Source organism: Bos indicus, chromosome 28 (genome assembly GCF_029378745.1).
Source record: "Bos indicus isolate NIAB-ARS_2022 breed Sahiwal x Tharparkar chromosome 28, NIAB-ARS_B.indTharparkar_mat_pri_1.0, whole genome shotgun sequence".
Classification (NCBI taxonomy): Eukaryota; Metazoa; Chordata; class Mammalia; order Artiodactyla; family Bovidae; genus Bos; species Bos indicus.
The window spans coordinates 32,922,645-32,942,398 of record NC_091787.1 but is presented as its reverse complement, the minus strand read 5'-3'; the positions used below and the strand labels follow the sequence as shown (position 1 = coordinate 32,942,398).

The following is a 19,754-nucleotide window of genomic DNA, read 5'->3' as shown; positions in this document are numbered from 1 at the left end:
TTCTTCTCGGGGACTGTTTCGATTTGTGCTCACATCACTTTGTCGATATCACAGTCAGTGTGTGGCAGTGTTGTCAGCTGGAAGTTTTACTCCTAAGCAGATGTAAGGCCTTGACTGCTCTGTCTCGAAGGAGAAGATTGGAGGGAGGCAGGGTGGAAGCATCCATTCTGTACTGTTTTTCTTTCAAAGCTTTTTCTGAGCATTGACTTTGGTTTGCTTTTGAGTTTTGGTTTTCATTTTATCTTCCATAGAGTAAGATATACACATCTTTATGTACAGCTCAAGGATTTTGTACCTCTGTACACACCCAGTAACTACCGCCCAGACCAAGATACAGAATAATTTTATCACTTTGCCCCTTCCCCAGTCATGGAAGTTCCTATTATGGAATTAGGGGTTTTTTTGTTTTGTTCTTATCCCATACATTTAAAAAATTTCACTCAGGCATGTCTGACTTAGCTACTCCATGGACTGGAGCCCACCAGGCTCCTCTGTCCATAGAATTCTCTAGACAAGAATACTGGAGTGGGTTGCCATTCCCTTCTCCAGGGGGTCTTCCTAACCCAGGCATCAAACCCAGGTTTCCTGCAATGCAGACAGATTCTTTACCATCTGAGCCACAGCTTTTGATTAAATTTAAATACATATTTGTTAATTTTTACGGTGTTGTGTTGGTTTCTGCTATACAATAACACAATCAGCCATGATTATGCATTTTCAAATGAACTCTTCAATAGCCTATTTGCTCTTTAAGAGAAAAACGAAAGCAGTAGCATCGTGTTTCCATCCACCACCTCCTCCTTGCCTGACAGTCACATTGGAAGGAGCCCACCTCTTCTCCCATCAGTGATCCCACTGCATCCTGAGCTCAGGTGTCCAGTCCTCTGTTTAGAAAATGAGGAGGTGGGGAAAAGGACTCATTTTCTTGAACTACCCACAGGACACCCGTTTCCTTTCCAAGGCACGGAGGACAGAGGAGGCCAGTTGGCATCTTTTCCGGGGAGGCAGCCATTCTCCCACCTCCCCTCTGATGGAGCCCTCCTCCTCCTATTACCGTAACAGCCCTGGATGAGATGAGAACCAAGCTGTTCCGATTTCTGGGCCATTGGTTAGATCCAAAAGGCCAAATAAGTCCAGAGATTTCCACTGGTCATTTATTCCATGCCAAGAGGAAAACAGCCTCTCGGTTCGTTTTGCCTTGAAGGTGCGGACAGGTCACCATAAAGCAGAAGGCGCTCGGGGCACGCAGGCTGCCTTTCTGGCCTCCCCAGGCCACTGTCTCAGCCAGCCTTCCCCTTCCCTCACCGCCCCTGAAGATGTCAATAAAGTCAATTGCCCTGATGTCTGTGTTGAAAATATTTCCCGACTCTCACTCAGGTACATTTTTTTTTCCCCTCCTAAATAGCTGCCATAGTCCAGTGTGGGTGGGCCTGCTGGCGGGGGGCTTTTGCTGATGGGTGACCCAGATGAGGCCCTGAGACCCTCGTCGCTCACCCACTCCAGTCCCATCCGGTTGCCCCTTGGCCTTGGCACCTCTGCTCAAACCCCCGCGTCGAAGGCTTCAGATCACAGACTTCCCGCAGCTTTTGTTCTGGCTCCATCTCTATCATCTTTTATCACTACTTTTACCCTGGTTTTTTCTCTCTTCTCTTCTCCCTTTATGAAAATGCACGCTTCGCCTTTAATGTTCCTCTGGGTCTCTGAGGTCCCCCGACCCTGCGGACAGAAAATAGGTTCTGTCATCAGCACTGGGACTGTTCGCTTTACTTTACGCATTGTTTCCTGGTTCAAAAGCTAATTACTAAGTAGTTTAAAGAAGCCCTTTGGTCACTTAGATCTTTCATCAGAAAATGTAAGCTTGGGAAAGGAACGGTAATAAAGGGCCATTAGCACCCTTTGTTTGATGTTGTTTTTCTAGTCAGTAGAACAAGATTGATGAAATGTTATGTTTGGCCAAAATTTGAGTTTTCATTTGGAATTCAGTGTTGAGAGAATGGGCTGTCAGAATCAATAAGTTTTCCTTCGCTTGGGATATGGGCATGTGGTAGTAATTAGCAATATAAGGTCTTTAGTTGAGCAACCAAGCATGGATTCTGGCAGCAAACATAATGAGAAACTACAGTTGTTCTATTTCTAACGTCAAAAAGTTTCCAGATAAAATTAAATGCGTTTGCAAAAGAAAAGCAGCTAAACTTTGTTGAAAGATAGAACTCATACTTAAAATAGTGTGCTTCGCCCTGTGTTTTTGTGTGTGCATAAATATATGTGCTGTACCCACGGACATATGTCCATGGGTTCTCCCTAAGATTTCATCAGATAGATGCCCAGAAAGTAACTTAAATGTATACATAGTTAAGGGATTTGTTTACATGTGCACATTTTGCTCAGAATATAACTTCTCTAACAATGCATTAACTTGTCAGAGAACTCAAGGTAACGCGTGATCCAAAGCCATGGAGACACATGCATTGGAAATTCAAAGATGATTTAAAGTCAAAAAAATTTGGGTAGAGAACCATGGTGTTTTGTTCACACAACACCCAATTTCAGGGTTTTGGAGAATATGAACATTTCAGTGGCACCTCATTTTCAGTTCTAATCTATGTTGGCATAATAGATACAGTTCATGCAGTGTCCCCAGAACATCCTCACCAGCAACACAGCACCCAGGGCTCACGGTCGCTCACGCTCACATTCTTATCAACATCCCTGGCCTGACCTCCTACAGGACACCCAGAGCCAATAGTAGAGATAGGGGTGTGTGTGTGTGTGAGTGAGTGTGAGTGTGTGTGTGAGAAAGAGAGTCATTCTCTAGTTTGTCCATTATGATGTAGTCCCTAAGATAGGGACTTGGTCAATAACCAAAGGTCTAACCAGTATCTTGTCAGGCAGTCTCTCGAGTTGAGGTCTTGGGAACAATTAGTCTCTTTGGGCTGAGACCTTAGATCTTATTCAGAAAAGTAGCCCTCTTGTAGCCCAGCCTGCCTCGAGGCCACTGTCTCCACTTCTTTCCCTTCCTGTAAGTTCAAAGCCTCTCAGAGGTGGTAGAGTGGATGGGTGAGGCTCCCATGGCCTTTGGGATCCCAGCTTGCTCTTCTTCCTCCCACAGCTCCTGCTGTTTTCCCCAGAGGTTTCCTCTCTGCTTGTGACTCAACCCGCTCCTGGTTAGTTTATGAGAACTGACAAGATCATGGTCTGAGGTCACATGGCCAAGGGCCATGGAAAATAATCAGCCAGAGAGAAGAATCCATCTGCGGTAACCCCCTTGTCAGAGACAGCTGGACTGGGGAGCCATCCAGGCATTGAACTTCCCATGATAGGGCTCCTGGGGCCTGAAACTGAAGCAGCCCCGGCCCAAGTGGTTAGGAGATGGGAGGCTAGATGGGTTTGGATTGTTCTACTGATTCCTGGTAGCTAAAGACTCGGAGGACATAGAGAGAAGGATGGACAGTTGAGGACAAGGAATATGGAAAGGGGGCCAAGAACTGAATGTAACTTACTGGGAGGAAGATCCTTGGCTGGGTGAGGAGTCAGTGTCCCCTTCTAGCTGGGGAATAGGTGTCACAGATGAACCTGGTTCTAAATCCTGTTCATGAAATCTGTCTGTGAAACAGAAATGTACAATAGATTCTCTTAGACCTCCTTATATAGGTGGAGGAGTGCCAGATACTTCTGGAAACGAGAGCATGAATCAATAGAACCCAAGTCTTGTGATTGGCTTCTGTGGCAATGGTAATATCTATAGGTGCTTCCGTCCTTCTGCATCCCCACGGCAGCCGTGTGAGGAAGGTATCACTGTCATCTCCAAGTGACTTGCCTGACATCACAACCCTAATAAAGGGTTAGTCTGGGACCTGAACCCAGGTGCAGTCTGCTCCACTGGGCCATGCTGCTTCTCTAGATCACCTCTTGAGACTCCTTTCTGCTCTAAACTCAGTGATCCCATCACTGTAACTTTTCTTCCACTTCTACCCACAGTGGGGCCAGAACACTGCATATAAGATGATGAGGAAGGTAAAGGCCTGAGCATCATTTTGGGCCCTTTTCCCCTTCTACTCACCTAGTGCCTCTAAGGAGCCTGGCCGTAGGGTCAGGGACAAAAAGGTGGAGAGGGGACAGAACCATTTCTTCCTGGTTTTTCTCATTTGGTTAGATTGGAAAAGTGTTTACCTCTTGAACATGTCTAACAGTGAGGGGCTCTTAAGGATGGACAGAAAGATCATTGGCCAAAATAAGATTTGTGGGTTTCTACCTGTTCTCCGCTTCCTGGTTCCGTCCTTCTCGCGGAGATCATCTCCTAGGGGGCCAGCTGTGGTGGGATTGTTGTGATCTGCCAGACTTGGACTCTCTCCTGAGCACAGCCTACCTGATTGTCATCTGAAGAAGAGCATTCTTTGCCCTGGCAAACATATCTACCTGTGCCTTTCATTTCCCCAGCTGGTCTGCACACTCAGGGCACTTCTGTAATTGTGGTTTCTTAACTGTCAGTGAGAACTAGAATAGCAGTTGCCCATCTTGGAAAATCCTGGGTGGGTTCCCTGGGTTTATTTCGTAGCTTTGAGTGAAAATCTCGACCCTCAGGAGGCAGTGTCCTTCTGGAAGGAGTTTGGGGGCTCTACCTTCAAACGTAGGTGTGGCCTCAGGGTTGCAAGAAGCCACCTTAATACCATAGAGGTTGGCCAACTTTATCATGGGGTTCCCAGGTGGCGCTAGTGGTAAAGAACCTGCCTGCCAATGCAGGAGATATAAGAGACACAGGTTTGTTCCTACGGTTGGGAAGATCCCTTGGAGGAGGGACATGGCACCCCACTCCAGTATTCTTGCCTGGAGAATCCCATGGTCAGAGGAGCCTGGCGGGCTATATCGTTCATAGGGTTGCAAAGAGTCCCACATGACTAAAGAACAACAACAATGTCAAGACTTCATCATGCTTTTCCATTTAAAGATGAAGCAGAGTACTTTATTACATCCTTAATGTCAGTGCTCATACTTTATAAAGCATTCAGTGATTTAGAACAGAATTGCAAGGATGAAGAACACAGGGCACAGCGAGTTGCCTGCCTCGCTCTCCACTCTTGCTGCCACCGCCACTGGTTCACTTGCTCAGGCTGTGACCCTCTCTTAGGACCACATGTCGGGCAGCTGTGCGTGGTATCTGTCGCGTGGAGGCTACATGTCCCGAAGGTGACAGGCAATGACAAGGGTAGGAATAAAAGGAAACGCCAAGTACAGATTTTAATACACGCAACACAAGCAAGAATGATCCAAGATTCTGTTCTAGAGCAAAACAGGGATGGTTTACAGGGATGAAGTGGTCTAGGGAGGTGACACCTCAGAGAAAGGGCTGTTACAGCCTACTCAACAACTTCCATTACTGCCTAGACAGAGGGGAGCTAACACTCCAGGTTTTTAAATTAAGATTATGGGAACCCCTCCTGCAACTGTGGGTCTCTAGTGCTACCTCGAAGGGACTAGGTCTTTAAAAATCTCATTTGTGTTCCAGGCCCTCCTTTGCCTACAGTTGTGCTGTCCACTGGCTTACCAGGGGAGGCCATGCTACTTCCTGATGATGAGGTCATTTAATTTCGTGTCTTTCCTCTCATCAGACGTAAGCCCTTCACCTCCCTCACATCCTTCGTTCTTCTCTGAGACCACATTCTATTCCCTCCTGCCCAGCTCTTTTGTATCAACATGAAATTCCACTTTCTCCACTGCTTCTTAAAAAAAGAATTGGGATCTTAAATGTTCCGCTGCACCAGGACAGGGATTATTTCTTTATAAAGACTTATTTAATCTACCCCCATTGTCCGTTTCCAGCCCCCCAAAAGAACTAATGTGAGTCCTGCCTTCATCTTCATCTCATCTATGTCTGTTTTCTGAGCGCTTGCAACATGCCAGATGCATTGTACAGGCTCATGAAAATCTCCAAATTCGCCACATCTATCTTGAGCGATACGTTACATTATTTGGCCGCCAAAGTGGTTGGGGAGTTCAAACTCAGAGCTTGTGTAAACCTCCCTTCTTGGTTCCTACAATAATACTTTCTCCTCTACTCATTCTGAGATGGTCTGACCCCAGTGCTTGGAAATAGGATGTGGGGTTAACTCATAGGGTGTTGTCTTGGGTTGAGCCCCATGTCCTTTTCCTTCCTGTCCGTGTGTAACACAGACAACATTCCCCCTCCCTCCTCCTCGGCCTGTGAATGGGGTGCTGTTCCTAGGAGGGATGGTGTCTATAAGATTTCTGCATCACAGACATCCCTCTGGCTGAAATGTGACTGCTGTTTTGCTTTTTATACAAACTTCAGTCCCTCAACAAGTAAGCTGTTCAGCCCTCTAGTCATGGGGCCCACGTGATCCCCAGCCTAAACTCTCAGCAGTGTTTTCAGATTCCTAGATTTTAAAAGCCATAAATTAGCAAATCATCAACATATCACCAGGAAGGATCATCTGGTAGCCATTCTAGTCAGAAGAAAACACAGGCCCCAATAACTGATCTTCACAGAGATATGAAGAACTGTAGACAGACAGATACAGTAAATAGGAAGACAAACAGATAATTCAAGTTGACAGGCCATGTTGGATTGATTAGGCATTCTGCTTTGATTAGCATTAAACTTTGAGGGGAAGGAAAAAAAATGAGATTGTCCTAATACTTTGGAAAAATGACCCCTTGACTACTTCTGAAATTTAGTACCAAGGGGCAGATACTGAAAATGAGTGTTATTCGATGCTGTATCATGTAATGTAAAGTGCCAGGTATTCCTTTCCAATGAGAGGGGTCTTTATGGGTGTGGATGTGGGCACTTCTTTCTTTGCATCTGCTTTGGATTCTTGTAAGCCACGTCTTCAGTCCTGTTCAAACTTGGAGCTCTATTTAGAGAGACTTGGATGCATATTAAATCTATTTCCTGATAATACTAATGGAATGAAAGCTTGTCTCCCCTCTACCCCACCACCGCTTTTCTCTCTTCCCTTCCACACACTTGTCAAAATGTTCCAGCTATTGTTCTGAAAACAAGAATAGACATGTAGGTGGGAGATGAACTGTGTACCTTAAAAAATAAAAAGTCATATTCAGACTTCGACTTTCACCCTCATGTATTCTTTCTTCCATTAAAGAAAAAGAATTCTGAGTATAACTTTTCAATTAGAATCCCTGAAGCTTCTTTCTGCCTAACCTCACATTTGATCGGGTGAATCCTTGTTGGGCAGGTTCTAAATCTAGAGGACAAACACAGCCCTCCGAGACTACATCGCACTGTGTTTTCTCTTTCTGCTATGTCATTCATTCTGATAGCAGTCTTCGAAGAGTTGTACAAAACGATTACTAGTAGATTTGGGGTTTCATCCCATTGCTGCCATCACACACTGAAAATAAACCAGGAAACCTTCTAACTGCCCAAGTCCAGTGTCTCTTTTTATTATAAAAGAAATTTAGAAGCTGATACAGCATGAAATTCATGGAAACTTGATTCTGTGCCTCTCAGGGTTTGCATCCCCACATCTTGTACTGGTATTGCATAACCCCCCAAACCATAGGGGCTTCTTCAAATGTGAGTACCAGTTGTCAGTAAAAGCAAACTTATCTCACCTCCAATACTTTATCAATAAGGACACATGTTCAGAGATAGATGTATGCCCATCTCGTGAGAGGTTTTGTGGCCCTAGCCACTGACCTCAGAGGCAAATGCTAGCTAGTATACAGAACTTAGGAAAGCTCCCATCCCAATATATTTGCTCAACTAATAATTATTTGATCCCTATTATGTTCCAGGCACTGTGCTAGGTGCTGTGGGTTAAAGGATGAGCAAGAAGATATGCTTCTTGCTCCCCTGCGGCTTACCTGAGACTTTGATGAATCAGAACCACCCAAGAGCTAGTGGCGGCTATGTAGAAGCTAGATTACAGAGGAGCCTTGTCTCCGTGAAATGCTCTTTCGGCAGGAATTTTGTTCAATAAAATCATGAAGGTATAAGGCAATCATGAAGACTGCAAGCCTTTTAGAGGGAATGCTCCTAAAAGCATTAGATAATTCACATTGGTAGGTGTCTCCATTGGAGTAGTTTAGGGCAAAGGTAACAGAGAGATGACTTGTGGACCTAAAAACCTATAAATCTAATGACGCACCCTGTAAAAGAGGGGCGCAGAGACATTCAGGAAGTAGAGGGGCTGCTAATGCCACGTTGAGTTCTGGGCCTCTCCATGTCTAGTGAACATCGCTCTGTGGTGTCTTATGCCTTATCAGGCTCTGGAACCTGTGGACTTCTCCCAGAACTTGAGTGTGTGTTGGACAGATGATGGAGGCTCAGGGTGTTGGGTCTACTTACAGTGGACGGCTAGCAGCACATGGCTAGCAGGGGCAACACCCTTGGGTGTGGCTGAGGAATGAGGCCACACCCAAGGGTGTGTCAGGATATGTCAACTTAATTGTTGTTATGGGACGGCCATATCCAACAGCTTGTGTTCTAGGGCCACGAGGCATGCAGGGGTATTTGGGAAGGCATTGGGGTCAGTTTGCACGTCAAAGCTAGCATACTTCCCCTCTGCCAGGCAAAATTAAGAACCGCCCCTTTGCTTGTACTCATTCTCCCTCTGTTCTGTCTTCATCCGCAGAGGGTGTAGCTGATCTTCTTTCATCTTCTCTTCTCTTGGTGCCTTGTGTTAGAAGCAGCAGTTATCAGGTGGAAACAGGCAGATCTGGTTTGATTGGAATAGAGGAAAATGATGTTCAAGTGCCTGGATTTCTCTGTTAAGGCAAAGACCTACCTAAAATTGGAAGAATCAGGTCAAAGGAAGAATGGCTTACTTAAAAAGCCTAAAGGCCACCAAACCCTGAAGTAATGGATGAATCAAAGGCAGAAGGGCGAGGGTGTTGTGGAGAGACACAGGGAAGAACCAGTGTTATTTATGAGATTTGGTCAATTAGAGAATTGCTTGCTTAAGAAGCTATATAAGTCCTCTGCCATGAAGGAAGGAGAAAGAGATAAAACCAAAATAGTGGTGCTAATCCCTGCATACTGGGTTACTGTGAGAATTCAGTGAGAAACTAAAGGTAAACAAATCTACAGTTAAAGTTCTTTGGTTATAGGCAACTGAAATTCATTCTTGCTGACTTCAGCAGAAAAAGCTTTTTTTTTTTTTTGGAAGGTTAAAGTATCTTACAGCATTCAGACAAAAGCTGAAGATGCAAGAAAGGACAGAGGTGAGGCTGAGAAGCAGCGCTGGGATCCAGCAAGCAGAAACTCAGAGAAAGTGCTCACAAGGTTTCGCCATGAGGATCAGTCAGTTCCCACCATGAACTTAGTGTCACTTCATTTAAGACTGAAAAGTACTGCTTGTCCTAGCTCGGGCAGGAACCGTGGTTGAAGGTCCCAAAACTGTATTTGATTGGGGAGGAATGGTTCCCCAAATTTAAAATGAGGTGTTGTTCTCTAGATTGGACAGAGCCTATGCTCCAGATGAGGGGCAGCTTCTTAATTATGTGGGCAAGCAGCAGAAGCAGGCTTATCTGCATCTCCCCTCCTCAGCCCTGTGTCCCTCCTTCCTTTCCCCAGTCCAAGGTTTAGGTTTATGCTTAATTTTATCATGAATGCCATTCCAGGCAACCAGAGAACTGGGACCTCACCATGGTCCCAATCATTGCATTTTTCTTTGCAAGTACTTTGAAGACATTGTAAAAAAAAAAAAAAAAAAAAATGTGTGTGTGCACACAAGCATGAATGTTTGTGTGTCCAAAACAAACCTAGCACCTAATTTAAGAATCTGTACATTTAGGGACTTTGCTGGCAGTCCACCTTCCAGTGCAAGGGGTGCAGCTTCAGTCCCTGTTTGGGAAGCTAAGATTCCATATACCTTGCAGCCAAAAAGCTATAAAACAAAAGCAATATCGTAACAGATTCAATAAAGACTTTAAAAATGGTCCACATCAAAAAATCTTTTTTTAAAAAATATCTATACATTTAGGTAACTGCAAATTTCATTCTATAGCCAAATCCAGTGAATAAAGATCAAAAATTAATTACTAAACCCTAAACTCCCTCATTTGATGTCATTTTAAAATTTAGATGTAGACTATTTTACTTTTTCCCGAGAAATGAGGTGCTGTTGAAAGGAGGGTGCATGTTAGACTGGAACAAAGTCAGTATCTCCTGCTCTGAGGTTCTTAGTATTTATTTTCAAGGCTTGGGCTGAGGTTCCTTTTTGGCAACAAGCTACGCAAGGTGTTGGCCATTCCTCTTGCCTGGTAACTTTCCTGGCAGCTCAGCTTTCCCGGTAAAGCGTCTGTCTGCAATGCAGGAGACCAGGGTTCAATCCCTGGGTTGGGAAGATTCCCTGGAGAAGGCAATGGCACCCCACTCCAGTACTCTTGCCTGGAAAATCCCATGGATGGAGGAGCCTGGTGGGCTACAGTCCATGGGGTCGCAAAGAGTCGGACACGACTGAGCAACGTCACTTTCACTTTCTTCCATGCCTGTTACAATTGTGGAGGTCTAATTGTGATTTGGGATGATGGAGGTACAGATACTGATTCCTCTGGATGCTTTAGATCCTGACTGTCTGTGTAGGATGAGATGTGCCCTCTCTTTGCACAAAGTTCTGGTCCGGTCAGGGCATCCCAGTGTTCTCTGCTGGGCCTGCCAGTAGTCTGTCCTCTGACCTTGGGGCTCTGCTTTACAGAGGTGCCTTTGGTGCACTGCTGGAATCTATTTGCTCAGCCTTCTGACCCCATTTAGGGAAACAGCCAAACAGCCTTCTCCTCCAGAACAGCTCTATTGACAGCTGGATAAGATGATTACTTTATTCTCTTCCTCACTAGGGGGGAGAAGATATTCCCTTTCTTTGTGATCAGCAAAGTGCTAGATGTGGGTCCTGTGTAGACCATTATCTCTGAACCTCCTTGGGTTTTTTGTTGTTGGCTTGCTTTTCTTTTTTCATCTGTTTTAATGGGCGATGGTTAAAACCATGGGATCCTGAGCTCCATACACACTCAAAACTGTTTTGTTTTCATTGTTGTCTTGTTTACATGCACTGTTTTCTTACAAACTTGAGACAGAGTGATAGATCAGAGGTGGCAGAATCAGCCAACGACCTGCAGTCTTGCAGTGGACTAACTAGAAAATGTCTTCTGCACTTCCCATGACATAGGGTGTCCAAGCCAAGCATACTTCGCCAACCAGTCCACTGACCAACAGTTAGTTCTTGAGAGCCCAGAAAGGTTTAGGGGTTCTGAGCTGGGTCTCAGGGTAGCCCACAGTTAGCAGCTGTTTGCTGAAGATGACCACCCCACTGGGAGGCAGTTCCTTTGGGATGGGCTCCCAGTATAAGAGGCAGTGGGAAGGCAGGACTAGGGTTAGCCTTCTTCCTTCAGGCAATGGGATTATGAGCCTTAAGGGGAACATGCCCCGAGTCAGGGGAAGCACTACCGAGTGACACACACGGGAAAGCTCAGAATCTTCCTGAATCTCTCTCTCATAAGAGACAGTCTTGGGGAGAGAGTTATGTTGACTCCTGACGGTTTCAGTTCAACGTAGGAGGGACAACGTGAACTTTGGGTGCTGACCACCGTGTGATCTGGGTTGTGGGGTCTTTTATCACCCCTGCCCTGCTTTCTATGTGATAAAATGCTGCAGAATTCCCTTGACAAGTCCTTCTTAAAATTCATTCCCATCAGACACAGTCTCCAGTAGTGGGAGGTGTTGGGGGTGAGAGTGAGGACGAGCCAAGCATGATTAGAAGGCTCAGCAGAGAGACAGGAAAGATTCTAGCATATGTATTTGATATAAATATTATAGTTTTACAGAGACATCTAGATCAATATATGCCACATTTCATCTGCCTCTTTGACAAAGTGAGCGCAATGTATTCAGGGAAAGCTGTATAGGATTTTCAATTTACTCTGTATGATTTATTGTGACAGGATAGCTATGGGTTTTTTAAGTTCTTTATACTTGTTCCAGTAAAAATGGATATAGTATCTTTAAAAATAAACAGCCCAGAGCTGTGCATTTTACATTGTCTTCCTAGAGCGAGGCTCAGCTGAAGAGAGATCTGAGACCTCCCTGCCCTTGTGGGAAGTGATGCAGTCAGATTCTCAGTCCTCACTCTTGAGAGCTTTTTAAAAAAATTTTTTTTAGAGTGGGGGTTTAGTAAACAGGGAACTGCATTGGGAAGCTATGGCAGACGTCTAGACCAGATAGGCTGGTATGAACACAGTAGGGGCAGAGAGCTGGAACACTTGAGTGGGTGCAGCCCCAACAGTCTGGGTCTCTTCATTTTCTAGTGACTGGCCCCCAGGTCACACAGCATAGGTCCCCCTGACTCCTGAGTCCTAGCCCAGGCTCCTTTCAGGCGCACCAGCTGCTTTGGTATTGCAGATACCAAACCAAGGGGATAGGTCTGCCCTTCCTGTGGCATTCACCTTGCACTGAGCTCTGGACCTCGGTTTCCACATTGAAATAATGCAGACAGCAGACTAAACATTCACCAAGGGCTGTCCTGAGGCTAAGATACACGGAGGATGTGGAAAAGAGCCTATCGTCGCCGCAGATCTCTTTTTCAAAGGCCACTGGCTTTAAGAAACGTTACTTGAATCTTTCAAAAGGTGTAGACATTGGTTCTCATTGAGCTACACTCAACCTCATTTGATCTCCGGATGCCTCATTCGCTGGAACCTTTGACTGGGAGACCCTTCTCTGTCCTCATCTTATGCCTTCTGCCATAAGTCAGTTCCCCTTAGTGATCCATTCAGAAAGACACCAGTGGAATTGAGTTCTAAAATTGAATTGCCAACTCCACTGGGGCATTCCAGCATGCTTGGCCCATCTCCAAGAAGAGAGGAGTGAGACTGAGGATACTGTGTGGGATTTCATTCCGAAAGTGGAGATGCGTCTTAATGGGAGGGAAATATTGAATGAGGATGTGCCCATGAAATAAGCAATTAGCACTTTCGCGATAGAGCCTGTAATAGTCAAGCATCATTCCTCTGATTAAGTCACACTCCACCCTTGATGCCAAGCCTGCTCCATGACATGTTAGGGTTGCCCATTCTAATTCAATCCATCCCCTCTTTCTGGAGCCCTGATCCAAACCAGGCATGCTTTCTTACACTGGATGAGTAACTTCTTCCCACAAAGTGCCATTGGCTACTATTTTGGCATTTAAGATGCTTCCTCATGTATCTGACTGAGATGGGTCTTTTAATCCAAGCCACTAAAATTAGTTTATCCCAAGAAAGAGTTGTTCACACGACTTGACAGAACTTTAAAAACCAAAGAGGTCATTCCATCAGAAATGGCTTTTGATGTAGGCTTGTTAGCCATCTTCACAAACCAAGTGGCCAGGCCCTTAATGACATCAATCATTAAGATTACTGGTAGTCTTGAAAAGTTTGAATGCAGAGCCACAGATGGGAAGAGCATTAGAGCCCTTCACAGCCAATGTTCCTGAATGTTCTCTATTGTCAGTGAATCTTTTATTAGATTTTTTGTTCTCTTGTGGGATCCTTGGGCTGGGCATGGTATATAATGCTGTAAAGGTGGTGTTTATGTCACCTTGCAGCCCTTTGGCTTGCCAAATTGTGTGCCTTCAATTAACAACTTGGTTCTGAGCTTCTGCGGTCATTCAGCCTTTGCTGTCTTGAGCTTGCCAGCCTGGCTGACTAGATGCAGCTGGTGTCTATTGATACCAGGCTGCGGTGATGCTTTAAGTGAGGGCCTCTCTCCTGTCCCAGGGAGGACCCTCCAATGTCTCCTCCACTGTACGTTTGAGGGAACCTCTCATTGACCTATTCCTGTCTGTTGTAAAGGAGTAGAAGCTGAAATACCCAAGCCTCTGCTCTCTCTCCACGTCTTCACCTTTGTCTTTGTGAGAATTAGAGTCAGAGACCCAGATCATGTCCTGGGCAAGTGACTTTACCTTCGGTGAGATGTCAGGCATGTGGCTTAAGGAAATTGAGGTTCAGAGAGTTATTTGAAAAGATGCAGAGAGTAGGAATGTGGGGTTGTTTGAGGATCAGATGAGACTCCAGGAGCTACAGAGCACTCCATATCTATTACATCCTTATTTACAGACATCACATGAATCCTACCATTTAATCATGCTTACAATGGCCCAGACTCTTTAGTAGACCCTTCATATGTACTGTCTATTTACATAAATCCTCAAGATAACCTCATGAATCAGGTACTAGCTCCAACCCCTCAGAGACTCTGACTTTATGGTTGTAAAATGCAGAATTGGTACCTTGCCCAAGACTGTTTAGTTATTTAGTGTCTGAGCTGAGCTGACACAGGGCTATCAACATATGAATCTCACATGGTAGATTTGTAGGTGTCAAGGAACCCGACAGAGATCATTTTGGATGAGGGACTTTTTGGCGTTCTTCAAGTCGAGCACAGTGAACAACCATCAGTATGCTTCCAAGGAGGGCACACCCTGCTCTCAATCGCACAATATTTTCCATCACTGAAGATGTGAGACATTCTTGCTTCTCTTCTCCCCAACAATAACAGCCTTCTTCAAACTAGTGCCTCTGGAATTTTCAAGAACCCTGAAAATATTGCTGGAAAAAGAATGTTTCCCCGTTCACCGTCCATTCCCTGTACTCCCACAGGGCCCCTAGCACTCACTCCCTCAGTTACGGGCTGGTGAGGAGCAGACCTCCTAATGCAGGTGCTGAGTCAGAGAGGCAGCTTCACCCCACCCATCAGTTCCAACTGCATTCAAACATTTTCAATATGTGGGCTCCCTGATAACTTCCACTGTATGGAAAACAAAGTGGAGGGAAATGATTATTGGCACAAAAGGGGGAAGCCGTAAATCTTCAACTCAGATAGAGGACAGATTGGAACAATATGGGTTCTCCAAGGTTGCCATGATAATGTACCTAATAACTCTTCTTGGGCAAAAAGGCAATCTGCTTTCAATCAATCTCGCTTTTTTCCTGAGCAAAAATACCAATTATGTTGAAGGGAGATTTTTTTCTTCCTTTTTTGATAAAGACTGCTCTCCACCTCAGAAATCATGCTATAGCTTAAAGATATATATTTTTTCAATTGTCTAGAATGGTATTGGATAGGCCAGCATCAAATGAGAAAAGTCAATCCTTTTTTTTTTCTCCCCTCTCCTGCCAACATTTGTCTGCTTCTTAAGAGAAGTGAAAGCTAATTAAAGGCTTAAGGGATAATATTGATTGCATTGGAATATATTTTATATGTACCCAGCACATTTTCAACTAAGAGAACCCTGACTCTTTCTAAGGCTGAATAAATCAGCTGCCTGAGTCTTTGATTCAAGGGTGAGAGGATGGACTCACCTCCTTCCCCTCCACTTCTCACACATCTGTCCTAGAGATGAATGATCTCACAAGAGGAAGAAGGATGCTGGCAGATGTTCATTCAGTTCTTTGCGTACAAGATAGGGAAGGATGAATGTTCTGGCATTTCCCTGGACTGATCATTGATTTGAGTCCTGCTCTGAATGATAACCAGGCTTATGCGGGTAAAGAACTTTGAGCTTTGCAGTGCTTGGTGCAGGAGGCTGGATGGGTAGTATTAACCTCTCAGCCCCCTCATCTATCGAATGGGGATAAGTAGCTTGCCCAGAATCACACACATCCTTGGTGGCAGAGCAGAGAATCACACCTGCCTTACTATCAAGAAGAGTCCCACTCACCTATCTGTCCTGCAGAGGTGCCCATACATTGAATTCATTCTGGCCTCATTCTCAATCATGGAAGTTTGTAGGCAGAAGCATTAGAATTGTCCCCCAAACAGCCCTGTTGTCTTTTGTGGAGATGTCAAATTAGGAGGGAGATTTTTTTTTTTTTTTGGTCAGTTTCTGAACATGCTTGGCAAATTCAAAATCAGAAATCTTATTCAGAAAATGCACATTTATTTGCAGCCTCTTTTGTCCATATAAATGCACATTTGCCACAAGAATCATTTTTTCAAGATATGACCCGACAAAAATGTGTATAATCCAGTTGTTCAATTTGCATCATGTTTTCTGACATACTGTGCATTTCAGAAGGGAGTTACTCATACACATTTGGGGACATCAAATTTGGATCAGTGGCCAGGGGACCTCCCTTAACCTAGCAGGTACTGGCTTGAGAGTCAAGTGGTTATATTAAAACGTCTCTTCAGAGGAAGCCCATTGACACCCCCCCCCGAAAAGGTCCTCCACTTGCCCGATCACTAAGTGCAGCTCCGTAACAATAACAGTCCATAATGGTGATATTATTAACTGCATCGTGCATATTATTGATTTACTCTTTGTTCTGCATCATTATCCTTTCACCAATGAGTTTACTGCATTATTCTCACATACTTAGTCAAGCACCAAATTACGCTGAAAGGGCAGGCTCTTGTAATGGCACCTAATGGAACATCGCATAAGTGATCATCACTGCCTCCTCTTAGGAGTCGCCTCCAGCCAATGAGCTCTCTGCCTTACTGGAATGTGCACAGAGCAATTATGGAGTGCAGGGGGCCTGGCCATTCTAAATTTCTCCCACAAAATTACTGTGCTTCATGCTCACCACCTGCCCATGCCTCACAGCCCAGCCAGGGAGTCAGCCTCTGTCGCTGTCAACATGAGGGGCACAGGGATCTGGGCTGAGTGAGCCTTTTGCAGCAGTCTCTTTACTAGAAGCTGGCAGATTTCATCTCTGCAGTTAGTCTCTTTGATACTTTTGTATCAAAGAGCTTACTCCTGATTGAGCGTCATAAATAGCGAATGTAAATGGCCACAGTATAGCCCAGTGTCAAAGTCAGATTGGTCCAGGAGCCCAAAGATATTGGCGGGGTGCAGGGGGGTGAGGACTGTTCTTCCAGTAGTCCTGGAAGATGGGCTCATCTCCTCAAGGGGAACCACTATTTCTGGAGACAAGTCCAGAGCACCCTGAAACAAAGGCAAAGCATTCCATCCTCATCCCTTCCTAGCTTTTCTCCCCTGTCCAAAAGTAAATTCCTTTGTCTCTTGTGGAAATCTCAGGCACCCTAAGGAAGCAGCTAGCTGCCTGGGGATGCACAGCCTGCCTGCGGCACCATCTCAGATTCCATAGGTGTCCCATCCCACATTTAGCCCTGAGTGATGCTCACTTACTGTAAAGTGTTACATGCTCCCATTGTCGGAGGAGTTATGGCAGAAAAATGCAAAATTTCCTTTTTACTGCTTATGGCCAGCAAAGCCCATAACGTGTCAAGCCGCACATTAGCCACCCTGATAAAAGTCCGCTTTCTTACACACAAAATCATCGTTTCAGCAAGATTTGTTATCTCATTACCTGATAAGCTCTATGTCATAAACCAAGACTCATTCGGTAAATCTCCCGGGAGGACGCTTTGTGGGCAGAAAGGGAGAGATATGAATCTGCAAGGGGCTTGATAATGCAGCGTTTAAGCGCAAGCATAATGTCACTTATTGTTAAATGCATAAAACCACTTGGCCAAGCGGTTGGGCTTTTAATAGGATTTTGTGTAGCATCAGGTGAGAAGCCATATGCTTTTCTGTCGAGGAGTCTCTGAGCACCTTCTGGCCCTGCTGCTTTGCCTCACAGCCCTCTGGGGAAGGGAGCTGGGCTTTACGAGCCTCCTCGGAGGTCATGAATGCTTCCCTGCAGCTGTGCGCTTTTCTCTGTCTTGCCAGGGGTGGGTGCCAGGGCGTCTCTGGAATGGCCTCATCTAACTGGCCTTTCTTATTCAGGCACATAGTGGTCTGTGGACACATCACACTGGAGAGCGTTTCCAACTTCCTGAAGGACTTTCTGCACAAGGACCGGGACGATGTCAATGTGGAGATCGTCTTTCTTCACAAGTAAGAGGCCCCCGTGGTTTTGAGACCCTCCACCCAACCAGGCAGCACAAGGGGACCCCCTCAGTGTCTGTAGGTGGGGTGATGTGGGAGTGGCACCGGAGGGCAGGGCAGAATTGACTCAGCCACCATCTCTGCTAGGTTCATTGGAGAGGATGTTCTAGGAACGATGGGAAGGAAGCAACCCAGTCATTTGGTGATGAGAGTAGCACCTGCCTCTGTGGAGGTGACTCTGGCAAATGACAGTAGGTCATTATTGGTCAAACACATCATTACCGTCCCCAAAGCTGTCTGGATCTGTGCAGTCCACGTGTGTCCACAGTGTCTGGTGTGGATTCTTTACGAGCGTGGGACTAACATAGTGCCCAAGCAAGACACAGAAGTAACCGTAAGCAGGGTACTAGGCAATTACAACAGCAACAGCAGCTGTCATTCCTAGGAACCTTCAGTGTAGGACACAGTGCTGGTCACCATAGGCTCTCCTTAAATCAGAAGAGGGAGCAAGAGTGCATGCTCAGCTCAGAGGACGATCTGGATCCTGACTCAACTAAGTCCCGAACCAATTAAGTCCCTGGGCCTCAGTTTCCACCTCCATAAGATGGGAAGGTCAAAATGGTTTCTACCTACCATCTTGGGCTAGTAACAGAATGAAAAGCAAATTCATTCCAAGTGTACAGAGCAGTGGGCTTCCCTGGTGGCACCAGTGGTAAAGAACCCATCTGCCAATGCAGGAGTTGTAAGAGATGCAGGTTCAATCCCTGGGTTGGGAAGATCCCCTGGAGATGGGCCTGGCAATCCACTCCAGTATTCTTGCCTGAAGAATCCTATGGACAGAGGAGCCTGGAGGGCTATGGTCCATAGGGTTGCAAGGAGTTGGGACACAACTAAAGTGACTTAGCATGCACACATATAAAGAGAATCAGACATACAGTGAGTGCCCAATAAATGTTAGCTGTTATCATGGGAGAAAAAATATATTAGGCTATACAGTGGACTTAGGTGGTAGGACTTAATCAAGTTTGTTTTATAGGGGAGGAAACCAAGATATTTCCCTTCCATCCAGTGCTGTTGAGATCTTTTGCCTGGTCCCCTCTTAGGTAAAAGGTAGCCCACCACAGGGATGGAGAGATGGAGAATGCAGGCACGTTCGCGTGGGTGGCACTGTCGTCCTCTTTTATGGAGATGGGGTCATCATGGGGCAGGTCTTAGCCCCTCGCTGCCAAGGGACAGAGCTCACATGCTGGTGTTGGCTGCACTCGGAATTGACCACCCAGGACTCAGTCCTGCTCTGGGATCTCACTGAGGCTGACTTCCCTACAACCTCAGTGAAGGTCATCCTGTACATCTGCTTCCTTTTGACATTTGTGAATATGGAACTGGCAACCATGGTTGAGCACCAGCATTTTTCTCCTTAGCACTGACTTCTCCAAGTTCTGAAAGGACTGGGCAGGCCATGGACACAGGAGCTCAACCCATAGATCCAGTTAACTGCTCAGCCACTGATGACCAGCTGTGGGGCCCGTCCTCTGCTGAGCATGTGGAAGGGTGAAGACAAGTCATCCTGCTTGGACATTTCAAGATGAGCACATGTGCAGCAATTAGAGCACGACATAGTTCTAGTAATGTACTGATGCCAGTTTAATCAAGTGGCAGGACCGTGTGGGACATCTGTATCGGGGAGAGACCACCACTCCTTGTATTACCAGGGCAGGCAGACTTCCTGAAGGAGGCCCTGCTTGTAACGGATCTGGAAGACCGGTTGGACTTGCACAGGCAGATGGATTTCTCTCACCCACTGCTTTAGTCCAAATCAACAAGCTGGCTGCTAATGCTTCAGTTGCTAGGATTTACTTTTGTGTCCCCAGCATCTATCATTGTCAGCCCTGTCGTCCATGGCCCAGTTAATTAACCTCTCCAAGCTTTGGGTTAATAACATAC

The 19,754-nt window shown here is 45.6% G+C and overlaps 1 protein-coding gene and 1 long non-coding RNA gene across 16 annotated transcripts in view; one reads left to right on the top strand and one right to left on the bottom strand.

Annotated features, from left to right (window-relative positions):
* The window catches only part of KCNMA1 (potassium calcium-activated channel subfamily M alpha 1), a 774,726-nt gene that overhangs the window by 522,210 nt on the left and 232,762 nt on the right, over window positions 1-19,754 (top strand). For all 15 annotated transcript variants that reach the window (XM_070782104.1, XM_070782103.1, XM_070782107.1 and 12 more), the window contains exon 10: window positions 17,709-17,819. In XM_070782104.1, the coding sequence (XP_070638205.1) occupies window positions 17,709-17,819 (111 nt within the window). The remainder of the gene's footprint in view (window positions 1-17,708; window positions 17,820-19,754) is intronic.
* On the bottom strand, window positions 717-9,916 carry LOC139180394 (uncharacterized). Its single transcript, XR_011564653.1, has 3 exons — window positions 7,846-9,916; window positions 3,501-3,603; window positions 717-1,716 (listed from the first exon to the last, which is right to left on the bottom strand). It is a non-coding gene; the product is annotated as an uncharacterized lncRNA (long non-coding RNA).